The 22,754-nt window shown below is 51.2% G+C and overlaps 1 protein-coding gene across 1 annotated transcript; it reads left to right on the forward strand.

Moving 5' to 3' along the window:
* The first annotated feature begins 691 nt into the window (after positions 1-691).
* Positions 692-21,993, forward strand: GRIPAP1 (GRIP1 associated protein 1). The gene is made up of 26 exons (XM_033114480.1): positions 692-778; positions 2,888-2,954; positions 3,096-3,157; positions 4,144-4,170; positions 4,998-5,105; positions 7,829-7,979; positions 8,808-8,992; positions 9,180-9,227; positions 10,115-10,146; positions 10,250-10,297; positions 10,438-10,537; positions 11,874-11,951; positions 12,185-12,277; positions 13,008-13,142; positions 14,182-14,277; positions 14,544-14,756; positions 14,890-15,003; positions 15,808-15,885; positions 15,991-16,086; positions 16,210-16,266; positions 16,367-16,466; positions 18,011-18,141; positions 19,252-19,374; positions 19,514-19,607; positions 20,436-20,590; positions 21,437-21,993. Exons 1-26 carry the CDS (start codon positions 737-739, stop codon positions 21,527-21,529), a joined length of 2,526 nt encoding a protein of 841 aa, XP_032970371.1. The 5' UTR covers positions 692-736; the 3' UTR covers positions 21,530-21,993.
* The last annotated feature ends 761 nt before the right edge of the window (positions 21,994-22,754 follow it).

Genomic DNA, 22,754 nt, shown 5'->3' on the forward strand with positions numbered 1-22,754 from the left:
TTTCTTTCCCAAATAAAAACTACTGCTTGGGTGGCGGGGTTTGCAGAGAGGGCCAGAAAGCACAAGAGAGGCATGATGCATAATGCACTTTAATATTTATTTGAATGTTCTTGGTGTTTCGCTATCCTGTTTTTGTTTTTTAATGACGCTTTTTTGTTTGATTCACTGTCATTCTTTCATCTGAGATATTTTAAAATTATTGGCGCCGAGACCCTTTTCCTAACATGATGTACAGCATCATGAAAGAAAACCAGCGTCAAATGTTAAAAAAAAAAAAAAAAGAAAGACCAAGGGCTTCACGAGAGGCGGGATTCCCCTTTAGAGTCACCCGGAGGAGGGCGGGATCAAGACCCGCGCAGAGCTTCCGCTTTCATTTCGTAAGTCAACCACTCTCATTAAAGGAGAACCGTAGAGGGGTGATTTTCTGTCGGCAAACACTTCCCTAGAGACGAGTCCACCCATGGCACAGGGATGGCATAATATTACATCACAATGGGTAGTCTATGAGAGCACAAAAGCCAGATCATATTACGTCGATTTTGGTAAAACAGGAAAGTGCAATTCACCTGACCTGTCAGTTTCATTCTCGCCTCTCCGTCTCCAAAACGCTGAACTACCGGAGTAGACTGCTCTCCCCGGGTTCCTGGCCTGTGGTTTGGTCCGACCCGCATATTGACAGGAGGGACGCGCTGCGTCTGCGCAGAAACCTGGCGGGGGGGTATGGGGGGGGAGTAACATGGCGCAAGCTCTATCTGAGGAGGAGTTTCAGCGGATGCAGGTGCTGTTCTCTGGAAAAAGACCACTGGGCTGGGCAACAGGAGGGCGGGGTAAAGAGAGGTCGTGCTACGGGCTCTGAGAAGCAGGTGGTTGGGCTAGACCTTGAGTCTAGGGGTTTTGTCCAGAGAAGGGAAACTGAGGCTCTGAGTAGTGAGACTTGGATTCGAGATACTACTGGGCTTAGAGGGGTTGGATTCTGTGAGCCTTGTGGGCGAAGGAGAGAGTCCTGGAGTGGGGGATACCTTACACAGACCTGGAGGGGACGAGACCTTTGGGACTGTGCGGGAGACACCATGGGTGGGTGATGATAACGTTAGGCTCCGAGGGAGGGAGATTCGGAGAGGGAGAAACCATTTTGTCTGGAGAGGAAGGAAGTGGGCATTGGGCCATTTGCGTCATGGTGCGGGGAGCCCTTGAGAGGGCAATACCATCCCAGTGGGAGGTGGACATTTTTGTGGGAGATACCACTGTGACAGGGAATTGGGGAAAGACACCACATGTTGTCATTGTTCCTGAGAGAGGGAGATCCTGTGAGTGGTGGTAGTGGAGCCTAAGCGGGTACCATTGGATGATTAGGGGGGATGACCACATTAGGCCTAGGATGGAGAAGTTCCTGAATGGGTGATGCAGTGAATGCCTGTTGGAGTGAAGACCAAAGGAAGTGAAAGAGGGGTACCTTGGACTGCACGGAGTAGCGATCACCGGGCTTTGGGGAGGTACCCTGACTGGGTACTCTGACCACTTGATTCTTTGTGTGTGTGTGGGGGGGCGGTCGGGGAGGGTGGGCTGGGGGACGACTCTGAGATGGGATGAAAGGCCAGAGTGGGCCCTTGTTGAGAGAGTTCCTTACTGGGAAAGACCATTGGATTTTGTGTGGGGGAGACTGAAAGGGGAAAACCCTGAGTAGGGCCTTGTGGGAGGAGAGGAAGAACGTCCAGTGAGGACAGAATCCATTGGTTCTTGAATGAGGTAAACTGGTTGTCCCTGTGTGAGGGACCCTGAGGGTAGAAAGGTGAGCTCATGAAAGGGGGCTATGAAAGGGGACTACCCCTGTAACTTGTGCAGGGGGTTCTGAGTAAGAGTAATCCAACTGGCCCACCCAAGGCCTTGTGAGGAAAGATGCTGAAAGATGTAGCGCCATCCCATTGGATCATGACTGGGGAGATCTTGAGGGGTGTGGGGACCCCTGAGTGAGGAAGATTGATTCCTTTGGGCCGCAAGTGAGGGAAAAACAACTGGGCTCTGATGGATAGGAACTCTAGATGGGTGCCAGGGTTGTGCCAATTGGATCAAGACCGTGGAAGATAGCTCACTGGGCCTGGGGGAGGACAGACAGGAAGGATTCTGTAGAGGCCAAGCCCTCTGACCTTTAGCATAACACCAGGGGGTGGAGGCTGGTGCCATGGGAGAGAACAGTCCTGGTGGGGTGAGGGACGGTGGCTCTGGGAAGAACTGGCCTCAGTGCGCTACAGGGCTGGTAGGTAGGGGAATGCTGTTTGGCACGGTCCATACTTCACTTTCCCTCAGTTTTTGAAAGGGGTTTGAACATGATTGGAGAGCCTTGGGGGTGGGGACCCCAGGCAGCCTGTTTACTTGGTGAAATTGGTCAGTAGAATACCAGGCCCTCTTTGCTTGGGAAAGACGAAGGAAGGCAAGCCCTTGCCTCCTGCTCTGGCCAAGAGGGTAGATAACACTCACCCCTGACAAAAAGACAGAACAGTGTTTATTGTGTGACGAGGTCAGCCAGGAGTAGGAGTAGGAGGAACTTTGTCTGTGGGCATGCGAGCCATAGAACACACATGGGCAAGAGCCTGCCTGGCTCTGTGCTCTGCCGTGACCTGAGCGCATAACGGATTGCAAGGGGGGAGATGGAGGCAGCAGGGAGATGGAAAGGTGAGGCTGGCTGTGGTCAGAAGTTGAACTGGAGAAGGTGGGGTAGAAGCTGAGGTCCTGGAAGCTCATAGAGGATGCAGCATGCGCAGGTCTTAAGGAGTGACTAAAGAAGCCCGTGGAGGCAGCAGGGTCTGTGGGACTCGGGATTGTTATACTCATGGTAAGGATAGGAGCACAGACCTCACTAAATCGTTTCCCTTCCCTGCTTCCCCCAAAGGCTCAGCTCCTGGAACTTCGGACAAACAACTATCAGCTTTCAGATGAACTACGCAAGAATGGTGTTGGTGAGCCAAGAGGGTCTCATTAGATGGGGGGTGGCTTTGGGGGACAGAGTCCCAGGGAAAAGACCGCAGAGGCCTGGCGGGAAGATCTTTCATCTCCTGGCCACTGACTGAGGCTGAGACTCCCTGCTTTCCCCACACCAGAACTCACCAGTCTTCGACAAAAGGTCGCCTACCTGGATAAGGAGTTCAGCAAAGCTCAGAAGGTACTTCCTTCCAGCCACCCGTCACCCATGCTTCCCTGTAGCCGTCTGACTCATTCATTGAGCCAGTGAGCACCTACCATGAACCAGACCTAATGTTACATGCTGTCATGAATCATTCAGAAACTTCTCATGGAAGTCTCTTCAGTTTCCTAATTTCATCTAATTCTGCTTGATTTCTTGATAAACTTTAATTTACTCTTAATTCATTTTTAATTTCAATTAGTTACTCATTCTCATTCCCTACCTTTTAACTAAAGAGTCAAATCGAGCAGTAAATCGGCCTCGAATCCGCCGCCTCTCCTCCCCTCTCCTGCCCTGTGCTCCTACTTCCCATCCCTGCCCTGGTCCTGTTGGTAAAGTGAGACTGAAACTACCTCTCTTATCCTCTGAAGATGAGATAGCATATCAGCTATAGTGACCGGCAAGGCATTCAAGGCCTTCCTTTGTTTCTTTCTTTACTGCCCTGTCTCCATGCCTAGCACAATGTTATACAGTGTGGTGCTCCATAAATATTTGTTAGATGAAGGAATACAGAATGCAGAAAGTCCTGTATTCCGGAAGCTGGGCTTCTCTTTGGTAGGGTGCTGATTCCCCAACCTGACAGTGCCCTACGCTGCTCAGTAGAGGGAGGAATGGCAGTTTCCACGATGCATGGAAGGGATCCCAATGGATGTGTTTGAACAGATGTAGCAAGGAAGCCACAATGTCTGAGTCTGGAGACCCCATCCATTGGAGGGTTAAATACTACGACCCATGAACAGCCTCAAGAGCTTAGAAGAAAGGATGTAAGCAGGATGCCACTCACGCACTCACTCCATTATTCCTATGGGCTACAAATTGCCACCAAGTTCTGTGGTTGAAGGTGCTCCCATCCCCAACCCCTGTCATCTTTGTCCCCTCTTGATATTTGCCACAATGTCTCCATACTCCAGTGAGAGTGTCCCTCTCTGTTCACATTTTCTCTTTTCCCACCCCCTCACCTTTAGGCACTGAGCAAGAGCAAGAAAGCTCAGGTAAGGGGACCCATGGTGGGTGAATGTGTCTGGGAGACTGTGTCTTAGCAGGGCTAGTTCTGGACTGGGATCTCCTAGTACTGACCTTTCTTTCTCTGTGTGTGCACTTTCATCCGTGACTACCTCACTGCCCTGTGTTTCTGTGTCTGTCTGTTTTCCTGTATTCATCTCTCACTTGGTGCCCCTCTCTCTGTCTTTCCTTCTCCCTTTCTGTCTCTTTATCCTTCTCTCTGACTCTCTCCATCTCTGACTTCCGGTTCCTCTCTCTCTGACTCTTGTTTCTCTCCCCAACCTTCTCTTTTTCTCTCCCCTACCTGTTACTATCGCTACCATCATTTCTCTTTTCTTCTTTTCCTTCATTTATCTCTTTCTGACTCCTTGTTCCTCTCTCCACCGTTCCTCTCTCTTCCTCACTCATTTCTTTCCCCGACCCCCCCTCTCTTTTTCTCTGTTCCTATCTCTGTATTTCTGCCTTTTTTTCCTCTCTCCCTCTCCATCACTCTCTTCTTCCCTACCTATCCCCCTTTCCCCATCTCTCTCTACCTCCTCTCTCCCCTATTTCTATCTACCCCCTCTTTCTTCCTACTTTCTCCCCCGACGTCCCTCTCTGCCTCCCCATTTTCCCTTGTCTCTACCACCATGTCTTTCTCCTTCCCTGTCTCCTCTTTTATCCCTCCCTGCATCTCTCTCTCCCCGTGTCTCCCGATTTCATGTGTCTCATTCTCTGGACCCTGTGTTCTCCCTGCCCATGTCATTTTTTCTCTTTCTTTGTTCCTTTGCCCTATTTCCCCATCCTTTCTGCCCCTGTCCCATGTCTGCCACTGCAGGAAGTCGAAGGGCTGCTGAGTGAAAATGAGATGCTGCAGGCAAAGCTGCACAGCCAGGAAGAGGACTTCCGTTTGCAGAACAGCACACTTATGGCCGAGTTCAGCAAGGTGCTGGTGCCCGGGATAGCGGAGGGGAATCCAAGGGGTTGGGGCCACCTGGACTGAAGCTGGAGGGCAGCTGAGGAAGGTTGGACAGAGGCTGGCCCTGGATCACTGTCCATGGTGCTGAAACAGGTCCTCGCTCTCTGGGGGGCTGCGATTTGACAGATGGGGCTACCCACTGCGCTGGGATCGGAAGCCTGGAAGCCCTGAGGTCAGCTGGCTCCTGACCAAGTCAGTCCTTTTCTCTGAGCTTCAAGTCTCCTGTGTAGTGTATATTTTGGGGCTTATGCTATGGAGCCCCAGGACGTTGGTGGGTCTTAGGTAAAGTTCTTGCGTTCAACATGGGATGGAAAGATGTTGGCGCTGCTTCTCTTTTCTCTTCCTGCCGTTCATCTGACATGAGCCTGGGGTTCTAGTTCTACATCTTTCATCTTGGATTTGATAATTCTATCTCCTCATTGATTTTAGTGTCCTGCCTGTTTCTAAACCTACTAGGCAGTTGGAGACATTGTCTTTCGTTCCCATAGCTCTCTTTTTTATCCGTGCTCACTAATTTTCTAAGTTTTTCATGTGTTTTAAGGAAAAAAGTCTTACGGCAACAAAAATAGTATTTCCAAAGCTCCTCGTGAGAATATAGTGCTTAAGACCTTAAAAACAAAACTAAACAAAATAAAAATACAAAAACCAACCTTCAAGCAGGTATACTACCAGGAGAGGCGATTCAGCAAGTAGTAGTTTAGAGCTAGGATGCCTAGATTAAACTTGGCTCTACCTTTTGCTAACTATAATCTTGAGCGTGTCACCAGACCTACCTGTCTCTTGGTTCCCAAATGTTTAAAACGGAAATGATCATAATGACAGTACCTGCCTTGCAGGGCTTCTGTGAGGATTAAATAGGTAAATGTCTGTAAACCACTTAGAACAGAGCCTTGCACGTAGTCTCAGCTCTGTAGATGTTAGCTACTAATGGTGTCCTTTTATTAATTTGTCTTCCCTCTAAAATAAATACTTCTTAACCATTTAAAAGTTTTATATCTATCCTGTGGCCCTTTCCACCTCTCACTTGCTCTGTTCCTATAGCCGCCTTACTGGTCTCACTTCTAGCTTCTTCTACCACACCAAGCCCTAGAGGTTGTCCTGACCTGCAGGTCTTACCACATAACTCCTTCAAACAATACCGCCCAATGGGTCCTCGTCCTCTACAGTTCAGAGCCCCCGGTGCTCACATAACAGCCGCCATCACCTCACTCTTCACTGCTTCCAGACTCATGGTTCCTGTGGTGGGTGGTTGAGGCAGGGGCAGGCGTTCCTCCATAAATCCAGCTTGTGTTCCCCAGCACCTGCCCTGGGCGAGGCACTGCGCCAGGTATAGAACCTCTTTCACACTCCCTTCTTCGTTCTGGAGCGAGAAGTGCTCACAGAGAGACCTGGGTTCAAGGCCTGCCTCCACCGCTTATTTGCCAAGATATTTCAGCTCAGTTGTTCCTGCAACAAATAGTTATTGAGCACCCGCTATGTCCTCTGTGTTCTGGAAATAGTTATGAGCAGCACAAAATTGTCCTTACTCTTGGGAGCTTACATTCTGAGGGTGGGACAGGGAGAGCAATGATAACATAGTAAACAAATAACAATAGTACTGATAGCTGCATTTACTGTGTGCCGGGTCCTGTGTGATTCGCTTTACAGTATTCACTCATTTAATACTCAAAGCAAACCGATGAGATATTAATAGCATATGAGGAAAACTGAGCCCCAGAGAGATGAAGTAGTTTGTCCCAAGGTCACAGGACTAGTAAATTCAGAGTAAAAATTCATATCCAAGCAGTCTGGTTTCAGACTCTGTGCTTGTGACCCTGTGTTACATAATAAAATTGAATTGTCAATCATAGTTTATGATCCTGAATTTTTCAGAGCTTTAAGAAATGAAAAACATATTAGTGGAATGTAATTGTGATTAGTGCGAGGTAAGAAGAAAGGAACAGAGTGCTGTGGCAGAGAGTATTGGAACTTCTGTGTTGGAGGGATACTACTTGAAAGGTGAAATTGGAGCAGAGCACTGAAAGATGCAAAGAAGCCAGCCGTGGGAAGAACTGGATGAAAGGAATACTGTTCTGGGTAGAAAGTATCCCAGGCAATAAAATAAGAATTCTCTGTGGGCCTCAGTATTCTCATCTGAAAATGGGACTAAGGATCTTGTCAGGTCCGCTGTGAGAACTATGTTTTAACCAGCGGTCGAGCAAGGGGCTGGCTTAGGTTTAGCACTGTACACCTCTCCAAGGCAAGGGCTGATGGTAGGGGGCTCTGGGCAGTGCTGTCCCTGGACATGCCCTGAAAGCCTAGACTCCCCGCTACAGACCCCTCTACAGAAGAGGGCTGGTGTTGGGGCTCCGTGACGCTGACATCTTTGATCAGCAATGTCTGGAAGAGCCTGAGGTCTGGGATTGCAACTGTGAGGTTGGCGTGGGCAAACAGAAAAATCGTTCTCAGTGTTCTCAGTCCTCTGTGACTGCCACTTAACAGACGTGGGAATTTGAGGTCGTTTAACATCTGTGCCTCAGTGTCCTTACCTGGGAAGTGGAGATGATGAATAAAGAGAACATCTACGTCGCAGGGGTGTTCCGGGAATGAAATGAATTGTAAAGTGCTTGGGCCAAGTGCTATGTGTATGTCAGTGAATCTTGTTCTGATTCTCTGCTGTTCTGCTGCTACCTCGTTCTTCCCCTGCTCAGCTCTGCAGCCAGATGGAACAACTGGAGCTGGAGAACCAGCAACTGAAGGATGGGGCTGCCAGGGCAGGGGCTGCCCAAGCAGGGAGCCTTGTGGATGGGGAGCTGCTGAGACTGCAGGCAGAAAACACAGCCTTGCAGAAGAACGTGGCAGGTGCATGGACGCCCTCCTGGGGATGACTAGACCTCGGGGCTTGAGTCGCGGGTTGTCCTCCCGGGGAAAGGTAGAAAGGCGTCAGAATCAAGCTCAGCTTAGCCCTTCCGTGAATCTCAGTGTATGACTTTGGACAAACTATGTCGCCTCTCTGAGCCCAAGCTTCCTCATCTACAGAGTATGCGTAGTGATGTCCACCACCTGAAAGACTGTAGTAGAGATAAGAGATGGTATCTTTCTGAGTTGAGTTCAGTGCCTGGGACTTAGAAGGTGTTACAGATTAGTCGATTGAACATCAGGAGGAGATGCTTGCTACACAGAGAAGGGGAATGAAGGAGCATTGGGAAGATTCTGAGCCAGATTGTTAGTGGGGTCTGGATGAAAGCTGAGAGAAAGCTTGGCAGAGCATGGGAGGGTCCTGACGTGTGGACTTTTGAATAATCTGCAGGGGCTGGTGGGATGGTGAGTGGTAGTTTGGTGATCATCAGGGAGATTTTGGAGAATGTGGCTGGGGATCAGGAGGTTATAGGAAGGGTTTCACTGTAAGTAGGAACTGGAGGATGGTGGGCATGACCTTGGAGGGCTGTAGGTGGGGCTTCGGAAACAAGCTTGGTATAATTTGATGGTAGTCAGGATTTCAGTGGTTGGTGGGGCTTAAAAGATTTGTGATTGGTGTGGATGGGGTGAGCCTTCGTTTTGTAGGCTTGTCATTTGGGGCAGGGTCTCTGCTACCTGAGGGTTTGAAGACCAATTCTTCCTCCGTTTGACACATGGCAAGGGTCTTTGGAGACCACTTCATCCAACATATAGCTCTGTTCTACCCACCAGCCCTGCAGGAACGCTATGGGAAAGAGGCTGGGAAGTCCTCGACTGCCAGTGAAGGCCAAGGAGAGCCCCCAGGGGACCAAGCCCCCACTGTCCTGTCCCCCATGCCATTGGCAGAAGTGGAACTGAAATGGGAAATGGAAAAGGAGGAAAAGAAATTGCTCTGGGAACAACTGCAAGGCTTGGAGGTAAATCTATGTCCGTTGGGGCTGGGATGCCCGGTGGCAGGCAGATGCCCTACCGTGGTCCCACGGAGATGTCTGTGATGGCACCATCTTATGGCCTGATGATTAGGGAGGCAGGAGGGCAGGGAAAGGCACACGCCTTACCTCTCCCTTTGCTGTTAACAACCCCTTCCCCTATCTTTTCCTGCAGAGCTTGAAGCAGGCCGAAACATCCAGGCTACAGGAGGAACTTGCTAAGGTAGGGCTGTCAAGCTTTCCCTGGCCTTTGCCCCACCCCACTTCCCACCTGCCATGCTCCCCGAGCAAGGCAGAAGCTGGCAGAGTACCTCCTCGTAGCCTCAGTTTCGTCATTTGTGAAATGGAGAAACTCACACTTATCAGAGTTGCTTTCAATATGGAATGGGCTAATGTGGTCTCACTATGTCTTTGCATGATGGTCCTCATTCCTTTCTTCTGTGTCCTCCCAGCTCTGCTTGTTCATCCCTCCATCCATCAACCCAAGAACTTACAGACTGCTGGTTCTTATCTTAGGAACTAGAGACCCAGTGGTGTGGCAGTCAATCATGATCCTGCTTTCCAGCCTCCCAGCCTGGTCATTTAGGATGTAACCATCAGTTGATATGTTGGGAACGTAAATGCTAGTCTTTGGAGCCTGAGGGAGCTGGGTGGAGATCATGTGGTTGCTGCTGACCAGCTGGGCAACAAAATGACTGAACCCTTCTGAGACTCAGTTTCCCCATTTGTAAAACCCGTAATACTCACTTCTCGGGACTGTTTGGAGGATTCCACGAGATAACAAAAGTAAATTCATTACCAGAGGGTAAGGCGGGTGGGGGGTACTAGATGAGGGTAAAGGGGATCAAATATACGGTGATGGAAGGAGAACTGACTCCAGGTGGTGAACACACAATATGATACATAGATGATGTGATACAGAAATGTACACCTGAAACCTATGTAATTTTACTAACAATTGTCACCCCAGTAAACTTTAACTGAAAAAAACCACTAAATTCAGCTTCCAAAAAGGACTTAGTAAGAAGTGTCTGTAAGTACTAAGTTTGTTTTTGTCTTTACTAATATTATTCTCATTGTTATCACTTGTCTGTACCCCCCCCACCCCAGCTCTCCGAGAAACTGAAAAAGAAACAAGAAAGGTAAATTTTTTTTTGCAGAGGTGGAGGAAAGGATTTGGGGGGGGACTAAGGAGGGGATTGGCTTGTGGAAATGACCTGTCGGTGTCTGTCTCTCTGTGCCCAGTTTTTGTCGTCTGCAGACAGAAAAGGAGACGCTGTTCAATGACAGCCGGTAACTACCAGGGTCGGGGTTATTGGTGGACAAAAGGAACAGTGCCCAGCAGAACTAACTGAAGACCACAGGGGCAGAGTTGGTAGACTAAGCCTCAGGCTATGGTGAATGACCACCCCGCCCCGCCCCGTCACCCCCAGGAACAAGATTGAGGAGTTACAACAGCGGAAGGAAGCTGATCTCAAAGCCCAGTTGGCTCGAACTCAGAAGCTGCAGCAGGAACTCGAGGCTGCCAATCAGGTGAAGAGAGGGGCTCTGAGATCACGGGGTTCAGGACCCGGGCTGGGAGTCTGGGGAGCTCTGAGGTCCACAGAGACTGTTTGGAGAGTCTGAAATTTCTTGTGTTGGAAATACAGGGACTAGATAGGTCCTAGCTCCTTAGGGGAGCTAGGGAAATGGGAAGTGGGGAGCCCCGAGAGCCCTGGGCATTGGACTCGGAATCTGAATGAATTAGAGATCTCCGGGGACTGAGGGCTTGGGGTGCTATGCCACCAGTTTGGATGAATCTGCAACCCTGGGGGATTGGAGACAGGAATCTGGGGAAACCCGTGGTCCCCGGGGACTGGGGTTAGGAGTTGGAGTGAGTCTGGACTCCCTGGAGGTTGAGACCTGTGGTCTCAAGTATGGTCTCAAGGTTGAGACCATACTTTGAGACCTATGGGGACTGAGCAGATACAAGACTTCAAGGGAAACAGTTGGGCCTAGAGGCTGAGTGCATTTGAGACCCTCAGGGTATGAGGGCTGGTTTGAGTCTGAGACACCTAGGAAGTTGGATCCGGTGGGCTGGGTAGTCCTGCGATCCCTGGGAGCTGTGAATAGAAACCTGGTGAATCTGAGACATGTGGAGACTAGAACCAAAGTCTAGGTGGGTCTGAGCTTCTGAGGGTTGGGGACTGGGTGACGTTCAAGCCTCCAGGCTTTTCCCTAGAGTCAGTGAGTCTGAAGTCCCATGGATTGGGGGATATGCTGGCTTGTGGGTCTAAGGCCCCTAGAAGCTGGCAACAAATGTCTGGGTAAAGCTGGGTGTTCGCTTAGCTGGGTCTGAAGATCCCCAGAGACAGCACAGGAGTGGCAGGTGGGGGCATCAATCTGAGAGCTCACCCGGAGCTGGAAACTAGGTGGGTCTGGGGCTATGAGTGTGGGTGAGTCCGAGACCCTTGGGAGCTAGGGCTGTGGGGGTTGAGTGTGGCCGAAACCCCTGGGGGTTGGGGTCCAGAGTCTGGGTGAAGCTGTAGTCCCTGGGGGCTGAATGTGTCCGAGAATCCTAGGGCCTCCAAGTTGGAATCTGGGTGAGTGTGAGACGTCTTATGGATGGGGGCTGAGTGAGTTTGAAATCACCGGGAGCCTAGGTGTTTTCTGAGGTGCTTGGGAGCTGGGACCTTGGAGTGTCTGAGGCCCCTGGGGTAATGACCTAGAGTCTTGGGTGAACCTGAGATCTCTGATGGCTGGGTGTTCCGAGACCCTCAAGTTCTGGGGACATGAAGTCAGGTGGTCAAAGAGGGAGTCTGTGTATGGTTCTGTGTATCCCAGAGGGGGCTGACGTCTAGAATGAGCTCCCCTGACCTGGTCCCCACAGAGCTTAGCAGAACTGAGAGATCAGCGGCAGGGGGAGCGGCTGGAGCATGCGGCAGCTCTGCGAGCCCTAAAAGATCAGGTACATGGTACTGGGGGGGCTCAGGAAGATGGGGGGCGAGGGTCGGGCAGTACAAGTGGGTATCATACAGGCAGGCAAGGCCTCAGGAGTCCTGCTTTCCTTGGCTGTGGTCCGTGTGTGTGCGCGCGCGTGTGTGTGCGTGTGTGCGTGTGTGCGCGTGTCCATGTGTCCTTTCGTTCTTGGCTGTCTCCCTGTTCTGGACCCACTCTCACCTGTTGTGGGGGTGGGGCCAGGTGTCCATGCAGAGCGCAGATGCGCAGGAACAAGTAGAAGGACTTTTGGCTGAGAACACTGCCTTGAGGACTAGCCTGGCTGCGCTGGAGCAGGTACAGCACACTTGGGAGACCTCGCTGGTCTCTCCCTGGTTCCCCATCTCCCTCTGCTTCTGAGCCACAGTGGGGCAGTGTAGTCTGGACCTCATGCTGTTCTCCAACTTCTGTTTCTGTTTCATCCTCAGCTTCTTTCTGTTGGCTTCCACCCCTCTTCTCTTTGGCCATCCATCTCGACTTCTCTTGCATTCTAGATTCTCTCCAGTAAAGTGCAAGAAGTGGACCAGTCTTACGTGTACACTCAGTGAATCATGTCTGTCTATCTATCGATCTAACTCCACGTAACCACCACCAGATCGTGACACAGAGCATTTCCTATAGCCCAGAAGGTCCTTTTCACCCGCTCCCAACCCATACTTCCCCCAAAGTAACCACCCCTTTAACCTCTAGCAACATAGATTAGTTTTGCTTGTCATTTAACTTCATGTAAATGGAATCAGACACCCATTTTTGCACCTGGCTTCTTTCCTGAAGTATTACATGTGTGAGGTTTATCCATATGGAGTACTCTTCTGTTCTGTCTCTGTGTAGTGTCCCATTGTGTGACTGTGCCGCATTTATCCATTCTCCTGTTGACCTTTCTCCCACTGTTTTTTTCTGTTTGGAATTCCTTCTCCTTCCTCCTGGCTCTCTTTCCACTTCTCTCCTTGTCTCCCTGGAACTGGGAGGCTCACCTCCCGTGACTGGCCCCTTCCACTCAACTTCCCATCACCACCGTTTTCTCCAGATCCAAACAGCAAAGACCCAAGATCTGAATATGCTCCGGGAACAGACCGCGGAGCTGACAGCTGAGTTGCAGCAGCGGCAGACTGAGTATGAGGATCTCATGGGACAGAAAGATGACCTCAACTCCCAGCTCCAGGTAATACCTCTGGCTCTGACCTGTCTCCTCCTAGTTCCCTGGTGCTGGCTCAGTGGAGTTGGCCCCGAGGCGTAGTAGGAAGACTGTGGAGTCAGGAGGACCTGGGTTCCAGTCTGGCTTCCTAACGTATTAGCCTGCGTGTGTCCTAGACCAAGTCATGTCACTTCTCTGAGACAGAGCCTCTTCAATTCGTTAGGAGAGCCATTCTGATTCCATAACACCGGGGCTGCCAAAAACGTGTATACAAGTGGACACTTGGGTCTACTTTGCTCAAGCAGTAGTTCGCCATAATCAGAAGTGTCTGGACGCTGATGGTAACCACGTTGAGCACCTCTTTCTTGCAATTGCAGAAGTCAAACGTGACTTGTGTTCATCTTTTGTTATCGATATAGATGGAGTATTAAAATTTTAGTACAGTTTTCCTTTCTTAAAATGTGTATACATTTTTTGGCACCCTCTGTAGACAGTAGAATAATAGTGCTTTCTAGTAAGTAAGATAGAAGTTTAGTTCTGTCTCGTGTAAGAGTCTACATAGGTTGTCCAGGGATGGGACAATGGCTTTCCGATCACCAATGGTCCAGATTGTTTCTGCATTGCTAGTCTGCCACCTTCAACATAGGACTATCTTGGCATCCAAGATGCTTGCTCCGTCTCCCTACCGTCATGTTTACGTTCCGTCTGGAAGAAAGGAGGAAAGGGGAGAAGGCCCAGCATGCCCCTTTCCTTTACAAGAGCGTAACCTATATTATACTCACCACGTCTGTGGAAATTAATCCTGTGGCCACACCTAAGGGCAAGGAAGGTGGGGAAATGTCAGCGAGGTGACCACCTACGCAACCATAAAGTCTGTTGCTAGGGAAGGAGGAGAAAATGAATACTGGAGAGCAGCTAGCAGTCGCTGCCATGTTTCTCACCTAGAAATGGAGAGGACAACACCCACTTCCCTGGGTTTAGGGAGATGGTTTACCAGAAGTGTCCTGGGTGACTGGCAGCTCCTGGGAGCTCGTTATTAACCTCACTCCCTTGGTTCCTGCTTTAGGAGTCATTACGGGCCAATAGTCGGCTGCTGGAACAACTTCAAGAAATCGGGCAGGAGAAGGAACAATTAATGCAGGAGCTACTGGAGGCTCGGAAGGTGGGCGGTACTGGGGAGGCTTCAAGGGGAGCATTGGCTTGGCCCACGGGGCTGGGGCAGGTGACGTGGCCAAAGCCATGGGAATAGATACGGATGGAAAGCGACCAGTTCCCTGGGGACGGGTGAGTGATGGCCAGTTTTGTGGGGGTGGGGTGGAGGTGGAGTTTGGCTCGTTCCTTGGGCCTCGGGAGAAGGTGCTGGGCCTTGTTTGGTGTTGGGATAGAAGGTTGACTGACATCTTCCTGCCCCACTCTCCTGGCCCCCAGAGTGCTGAGAAGCGGAAGGCCATGCTGGATGAGCTAGCAATGGAGGCGCTACAGGAGAAGTCCCAGCACAAGGAGGAGCTGGGAACCGTCCGACTTCGGCATGAGAAGGAGGTGCTGGGGGTACGCGCCCGCTATGAGCGTGAACTTCGTGAGCTGCATGAAGACAAGAAGCGGCAGGAGGAGGAGCTCCGTGGGCAGATCCGAGAGGAGAAGGTGGGTGGGTAGACGGTGAGGCACTCCCACCTCTGACTGGAGGAGTACAGCACTGCTGATGGACCTGGGCATGGCGGAGGTGAGGTGCCCGTTCCTCCACCTGCCTGCCTCCTGACGGTCTACCCTCACACAGGCCCGAACACGGGAGCTGGAGACTCTCCAACAGACAGTGGAAGAACTTCAAGCTCAGGTACACTCTATGGATGGAGCCAAGGGCTGGTTTGAACGGCGCTTGAAGGAGGCCGAGGTGAGTTGTTGTCTGGTGAGGCGCAGAGCCTAGTCAGGGGTCACCCATGCCAAATCAGGGGACTGGGAGCGGTCAGGGCCTGGAACTTTCTGAGATGTCCTGGACTTGGGTATCCCCACAGCCCGCCAGGCTCAATAAGCAGCCTGGTGAAGGCGATCAGAGGATGGCCATCCGTAGAGCACAGTGTCAGATCTGCAAATTTGAAAAGGCACGTCTTCCTTTTGAACGGGACTTCTGTCAGGAAATTATTATAATCTACTAATTGTATTCGAACAAAAACTTTCACTGCCATTTTCTGGGCAATCCGTGAAAAGACATGAGTGGCAGTGTCACATAGCCGTGAGGAGCATAGGTACTGGAGCCAGTCATTTGCCTGGGTTTGAGTCCCGGCCGGGCCACTTTCTACTGTGTAACCTTGAGCAGGTTACCTGACTTCTCTTCGTGACCTGTTTTCATCAGTGAAAAAGGGATGATAATAATACCTGCTCTCTAGGTATTATGGGGAGTCTGTAAAATGAGTTAATATATGTAAAATCCTTACAGCTTCCTGGCCTGCAGTAAGTGCTGTGTTATGGTTTATTAAATAAAACAAAACGGAAATGCAAACGTCCGTCTTCCATGTGAATGGTGCAGCCCTAGATGTGCTACTTCTGTGTACCGCCTAACGGCACACGGTGTTCCCTGCAGGAGTGTTTTCTCTGCACTGCGGCAGTCTCTCACACCCCTAACTGGGCGTGATGTCCTCTGGGGGCGGGGGTGATGTCCTCTGGGGGGCTGTGGCCAGACCCCAGCTTTGTCTTGTAGGAATCTCTGCAGCAGCAGCAGCAGGAACAGGAGGAAGCCCTGCAGCAGTGTCGGGATCAGCACGCCAGCGAGCTGAAGGTGCCTATTGTGTGGTGGCGTCACTCTCCGGGGAGGGACAGGCTCTGTTGGGAGGCCTGAGCTTCCCCAAGCGGAGGCCTGAGTGAGCTGCCCTCTGCTTTGCAGCACAAGGAGGAAGAGCTACAGGGCGTTCGGGATCAGCTCCAGCAGGCCCAGGAGGAGCGGGACGGCCACCTGAAGACCATCAGTAGCCTGAAGCAGGTCACTGGTTCCTCCAGGGTCCCCAGACACACCCCAGGCCTCAGCCTGAAGGAACGGGGCAGGGCCAGAGTGCAGTGTATGCAGCCATGCTGGCACCCACCAGCCATGCTTTCTCTCTCACAGGAGGTGAAGGACACCGTGGATGGGCAGCGCATCCTGGAGAAGAAGGGCAGTGCCGCGGTATGATGGGGAGGTGTCCCAGCACAGCCCCCTCCTACCCTGCAGCCCCCTACCTGTGGGCCCCCTGGGCCTCAGCCCACATCTTCCTGTCCCCCCAAAGCTCAAGGACCTCAAGCGGCAGCTGCATCTGGAGCGGAAACGGGCGGATAAGCTGCAGGAGCGGCTGCAGGACATCCTTACTAACAGCAAGAGCCGCTCAGGTGAGGCCCGCGGAGCTCGGGATGCTGAGGCCTGGGAGGCCGGTTTGGACTGAATGCCGCAGCTGCGTCCTCTGCCTCACTCCGGCAGCTCTCTCGAATCTTCTGTCCCTTTTGAACTTTGTCATTTCCCTTTTCACTGCAACTGTCTCCTCTGTTTTTATCTCTCTGCATTATCGCTTTCTCTATCCCGGTCTTTCTCCTTTTTGTTGTGTCTCTTCCGTTTCTGTCTGTCTCTGCCTCCTCATGTCCTCTCTCTCTCTCTGTATCTGCCTTTCTCTCCCTTTCTTTTTCTAGTTCTCTCCTTTTCTTTTGCCTTTTTCTTTGTCCCTTTATCTCTGTCTGGCTTCTACCTCGGTCTTCTCTCTCCGTCTTTTGTCTGTTTATGTCTTTCTCCGTCGCCCCACTACCCCTTCATGCACACTCCCGTGCCTCACCAAGTGTCTCTACATCTCTTCCAATCATTCTTTCATTCTATCAACATGGACTGAGCCCCCACGCTCATTCCAGGGTCCCTGATGGAAAAGCCCCTGAGTCTCAATCCTCCGGGAGTTCCCGGTTGACCTAGGGAGACAGACTTACAATCAGGCAGCAACACTGTGGTGTGATCCTATGCAGCTAACGTCCGTGTTATTTCTGCCACTTAAGCCAGAAGATACAAGAACAACAAAAACTTGAGTTGCTTCGGACTGATTTTTAGAGAGAAATGGCCTATAAATATGTTTAAATAAATAAGGTGCGGTCATGGCTCTGGTGCATCTCCCATGTCACAGGCTCAGAGAAGATTTGTTTCCTGCCGCCCTCCCCCCACAGCCATCCTGCTCTTGCTGGAGATCCTTGGGGTGTGGTGTCAGCCCCCCTCCCTGACACCCCAAAGCAGCTGCACGAGCAGAGGCCTGAGCACAGTGGCCGTATTTTAAGTGACATGGCAAAAACAAATGTATCTCGCACCAAATCAATCTCCGAGGCACAGTGTCTCCTGAAGTAACCTCTCTATAAAGTAGGGGTTTGGTTTCTCTTTTGCTACAGATTAATGTAGGAATCAACAAACACATTCTAATTGTGTGCCATACATTCTCCTTGTCCGTTACATGAAATTCAGCTTTAGGTGCATGGCTGCGAGAGTCTGTCTCCATCTTTTCCTCTGTCTCTTCTCTGACTCGTGTCCTCATTCAGGGTCTCTGCCTCTATCATCTACTCCAGCTTGCTGTCTCTCTGGGGCTTTCTCTTTGCATGTGGATGTGCCTGTGCCCTCTCCAGCTGTCTGTACCTTGAGTCTGAGTGCGAATGCCACTTTATGCCCGTGTACGTTCCCATCGCCATCTTTCTCCCCATCTCTTCACTTTTGTTTCTCTCCTGGTGTGTGTGGGTTTGCCTAGAGAGGCAGCTCCTTTTTCTGTTTCTTCCTCTCCCCTATCCTCTTGTCTGCTCGAGTATCATTTTGCCTCTTTCCATCTCTGTCAAATCTATTTCTGCCTCTTCCTGCCAGTCGCTGCCCTGGGACCCTGGGGGATTGGGGCTCAGGTTTCTCTTCCCTCTCTGCCCAGGCCTTGAGGAGCTGGTGCTCTCGGAGATGAACTCACCGAGCCGGACCCAGACTGGGGACAGCAGTAGTGTTTCCTCCTTCAGCTACCGGGAAATCTTGCGGGAGAAGGAGAGTTCCACCATTCCAGCCAGGGTAAGGGGCAAGGAAGAGCCTACAGCCCCAGCTTTTCCTACCCAAATTCTGGAGCCCTCTTTCCCCACCTTGCAACCATCTTTTACTCTGGGCCCAGCACACATACTTCCTTGTCAACTTTACCCGAAGCTCACCAACTTAGATTCCCATTGCTAAATGGGGGATGGGCAGATTATTCTCTCGGACCCTCTGTTGCATCATCTGTGGGCTAATTCCACCTTTCCTGGTGCCATAAAACATATGGCTCATAGTAGGTACATCATCCATGTAGGAGGTCTTTTTTCCCCGAACTCATAATTATCACTTGTTATTGTCATCTTACCATGTCAGCTTCCTTGCCAGCTACTTTTATTTGGAAATGACTTTTTTTTTATTATTTCATATGTGTTCATTGTAGAAAAATTTAAAAAACACAGATGAGCAAAAATGTGTTTAAAAATCCAAAGAAATCACATCTTCACCCAGATATCACCACTATAAATCCTTCATTCATACCCTTCCAGGCGTCTGTCTTTTTTTAAGCCTAAAGGAGATTATAAGTAGCCTGTTTTTGCTCAGCTGATCTCTGCCCTCCCTATTTGGTAAATTTTCATCTCATCTAATACTTTGACTTTAATCAGATTTCTCTAGCTGGCCCCAAAATGTCCTTTATGGCTGGTTTTCTGAAAACCAGCCTTCAGTTTCAGAGCACATGTTGCATCTGGTCGGGTTATGTTTCTTAAGTCTTTTGAATCTAGTGTGCCCTTTTTTCATGACACCAATCTGTTGACCTATAGAAAGTGTCCCCCCTTTTGGATTTTCCTGCTGGCTTCCTGGTGATACCCTTTAGCTGGTTTCTCCCCTAGTTTTCTTGTCAACTAGAGGTTAGGTCACATGTGCTGTGGGCTCTCCCTTTATCCTCTCCATAAGGCTACGATGTGGTGGTTCGTATCTCCCCCTTTAGGCAAAGGGGGATCCAGAGTCTCTGAGGGTGCCAAGATTTGCCTACAACTCCAGGTGCAAAGCCCACCCTCCCCGCCACCCCCAGCCTGGTTCTTCTTCTCAGCCCTGATCCTGTCTGGGGCATTGGTACTGAGCCCGGGCTGCCCTCTCCCCTCCTCTTCCCTGCAGTCCTTATCCAGCAGCCCTCAGTCCCAGCCCCCGCGGCCAGCAGAGCTGTCAGATGAGGAAGTGGCTGAGCTTTTTCAGCGCCTGGCAGAGACACAGCAGGAGAAATGGATGCTGGAGGAGAAGGTGCTGTCTGCCTGCTTGTCTCTACTTGGTGTGCCCTTGGCGAGGAGGCTGGGGTGGGGGAGTTGATATTCAGCCAACCTCTCCTCATGTGTGAACATGTGCAGTGGAGGGGTCTGAGGTAGGCTGGGCCACCCCACAGGTGAAGCACCTGGAGGTAAGCAGTGCCTCCATGGCGGAGGACCTCTGCCGGAAGAGCGCCATCATTGAGACCTACGTCATGGACAGCCGGATCGGTCAGTGCCTTCTCCCCAGCCCTCACCCCTCATCCAGCCTCTCACCTCCTGCCTCCTTCCACTGTCCGGTGCTGCAGATTCTCTCCTCTCCTCTTGCAAAGTTACTGCCAAGACCACAGCTGGCAGAAGGGAGAGCAGGGCAGACCCATACCCTTGTGTCTTTGTCTCTGTTCTGTCTCTTATCTTGGCTGCTCCCTCCTCTCAGGGTCTCTGCCTTCTCTCCACTCTCCTTTCTCTGGCGTATCTCTCCGTCCTCTTTCTCCTTTCTTCTCCCTGTGTCTCTTCCTCTTCTCTTCTCCCTGCCTCCTCTTTCTGGCCCATCTCCCCTTTGTCTTGTCTCACTATTCCTGTCTATATTGTTCCATCTAGAAATTTTTCTTCACTGTATGTGTATCCCTTTGGGGTCCTTATCTCTTCCTCACCTTTCTCCCTCCTCTCTCCTCTCCCTCCCCTCTCCTCTTCTCTCCTCTTTCTTGCCCCCTCCCCGTCTTTGTTTCTTTTGCTCCTTTCTTTCAAACCTTTTCATTTCCCCTTTTCCTTATGAATCAGAATAATACTGACATGTGCTGAGAGCTGATGAAGTGCTCTGTCCTACACATGCAGTCATACACATTTTTCCAGCTCTATGAGTTAGTTATTATCCCCATTTCTCAGGGCCTCACAGCTGGTGACAACCAGGGTTCACATGGCTCAGCCTCTGCCCCTTCCATGACACGGCCTGTCCCCCTACTTTTCTCCCCCACTCTGTTGCCCTCTTTTCCGCTCTGTCTCTGGCTGTCTCTCCTCTGGCTTTGCCGAGGGGGTGGCTCTCAGCCTGGGCCCTTGCAGATGTGTCTGTGGCAGCAGGCCACACTGACCGCAGCGGGCTGGGCAGTGTCCTGAGAGACCTAGTGAAGCCAGGGGACGAGAACCTTCGGGAGATGAACAAGAAGCTACAGAACATGCTGGAGGAGCAGCTGACCAAGAATATGCACCTGCACAAGGTGAGTGTGGCCTCCCAGCCCTCCCATCTGTCCATCCAGCCACCTGCCTCCCCAGCCACGCAGCCCTTGGGGCATCTGCCAGCCCCCCTACCCCCCATTCACCAGCCGCTCCTTCACCATGTCTTCCCATCCTCCCGTTAACTTATTGTTGTCACTCTAGTCATCCGCTCTTCACTCTGTCCTTGCATCCACCTCACTCATCCATTCACACACACATCCACCCCACTCTCCCATCAACCCACCCTACTATTTGCCCATCTGCCCTCTACCCACCTACCCATCTGCCCATGTCTCCACCTGTTTCCTGACGTACCGCTCTCTTCAATCACCGCTTGTCTTAGCTTTTACCCACCTGTCCAGTGACCTGCCTGCTTACCTGTTATCCTCCATCTGTCCTCTGAACAGTTCATTTATCCACTTATTTGCCTACCATGGATCCCCCATGCATCCACCCACACGTCCACTTGCCCATGCTGCCGCCCAAATATTTCCCCCATCTCTGGGGGAGTCAGAAAGGATGCAGACCCGGCCCCTGCTTCTGAGAAGCGAGCTCACCATTTAGTAGAAAGAAGGTGGCAAGGGTGGGGGTCATATTCTGCAGCACACCATGCGTAGTAGGTTATCCACACCCTTATTTCTATCCCTAGCTCCAGAGGCTCCCACTCCCTCACGCTCGCACCTTTCCCAAGCCCAGCTTACTGCTTGGGGCGCTGTGAGCTTCTCCAAATACCTTACTGTCCCAGGCTAGATGGAACTGGGCATAGATTAATAGGGTCAGAAGGGTGATACCCAAGGCTTGGTGAGGGAGCTACCCCTGCTACCTTCTCTGGCTCGTTTCTTTCTTAGGACATGGAAGTTCTGTCCCAGGAAATTGTGCGGCTCAGCAAGGAGTGCGTGGGGTCCTCTGACCCAGACCTGGAACCAGGAGAAACCAGCTAAAGACCTGCAGGCTGAACCCACTCCCTCTCCTCCTCACCCCCCGGCATACCATTCCCTTGGGCTGTGGTGGGGAAATGGGGGCCGGCGGCCAAAGTCTAATAGGTTGGGAGACTGGACATTAAAGAGGTTGAAGGCCTGATGGCTGGTGTTAATAACCCTGTATTAGAGCAGTGGTCCCTGGGGGAGTGAGGGCCCTGAGGGGAGGGGCAGGGGTTTTTCCTCCTCCTGGTTCTCAGAGCCCTTTGCCTTCATCTCTGCATGAGCTCTCCCTTCCAGGGACCAACTCTTTTTTATTTTATTTGTTAATTTATGTCTGGAAGCCTGTCTACTCTGCATTTGGGATTGGAGATTTTGGGTGTGGCGCAGTCGGTGTTCAGCGTTCTGGCAACGTGTGTGTGTGTGTGTGTGTATGTGTGTGAAGGCTGTGCAGCCACAATACCATCTGGCCAAATGGGCCCACCCACTGACTGACTGCTCTCATTCTTTGCAACCAGGAGGGATATGCTGGGGGTGGTGAGGTCACACCATTGGATGGGGAGGGAGGTCCCTGGCTGCGACTTGACCCTCCTTCCGCCATCCTCGCCCAGCCTGTCTCCTTACTGTTGACTAGCCCCTCAAACTGAGTGGAGCAGAAATATCTGCAGATACGTGTGTGGGTGGATGTGCATGAGTTGTGGGTTTGGATGAGTGGACAGATGGAAGGATAAATAAGTGGTTGGATGGATGGGTGGATAAATAAGTGGAAGGTTGCATGGCTGGATAGATAGGTTGGGGAATAAATGGACAGATAGATGGATAGGTGATTGGATGAATGAATGGATGGATTGGATGGCTAGGGGCTTGTCTAGATGGATGAGTGGGCAGACGGATGGATGAGCTAATGAATGGGAAGAGTGGGTGAATAAATGCTGGGCGGGGCTATGGATGGATAGACAGAGGGATACGTATAGGTTGGTGAATAGTTAGGTGGATGGGTGAATATACAAATGGATGAGTGAGTGGGTGGGTGGATTAATGACTAAATGGACAGATGGGTAGAGTAATTGGTTGTGTGGGTGGCAGAAAGGATTGGTAGGTGGGTGGGTGGAGGGATGGAGAAATGGACAAACCAGGAGTGTGATGAGCGAGTGAATGGAGGATTACATGGAGGTAAATCCATTGAAAGGCTAAAGTTGGCCCTGCATCACTGCTCCCCAGTGCCACATACCTTTAATTACTAAAGACG

This window comes from Rhinolophus ferrumequinum, chromosome X, assembly GCF_004115265.2.
Source record: "Rhinolophus ferrumequinum isolate MPI-CBG mRhiFer1 chromosome X, mRhiFer1_v1.p, whole genome shotgun sequence".
NCBI classification, from domain to species: domain Eukaryota; kingdom Metazoa; phylum Chordata; class Mammalia; order Chiroptera; family Rhinolophidae; genus Rhinolophus; species Rhinolophus ferrumequinum.

Bases quoted from the DNA above. Each gene is read 5' to 3' on its own strand.
- GRIPAP1 (XM_033114480.1), top strand. From the start codon at position 737: ATGGCGCAAGCTCTATCTGAGGAGGAGTTTCAGCGGATGCAG. The intron at 13,143-14,181 runs GTAATACCTCTG...TTCCTGCTTTAG, and splicing joins ACCTCAACTCCCAGCTCCAG to GAGTCATTACGGGCCAATAG. The intron at 14,757-14,889 runs GTGGGTGGGTAG...ACCCTCACACAG, and splicing joins GGCAGATCCGAGAGGAGAAG to GCCCGAACACGGGAGCTGGA.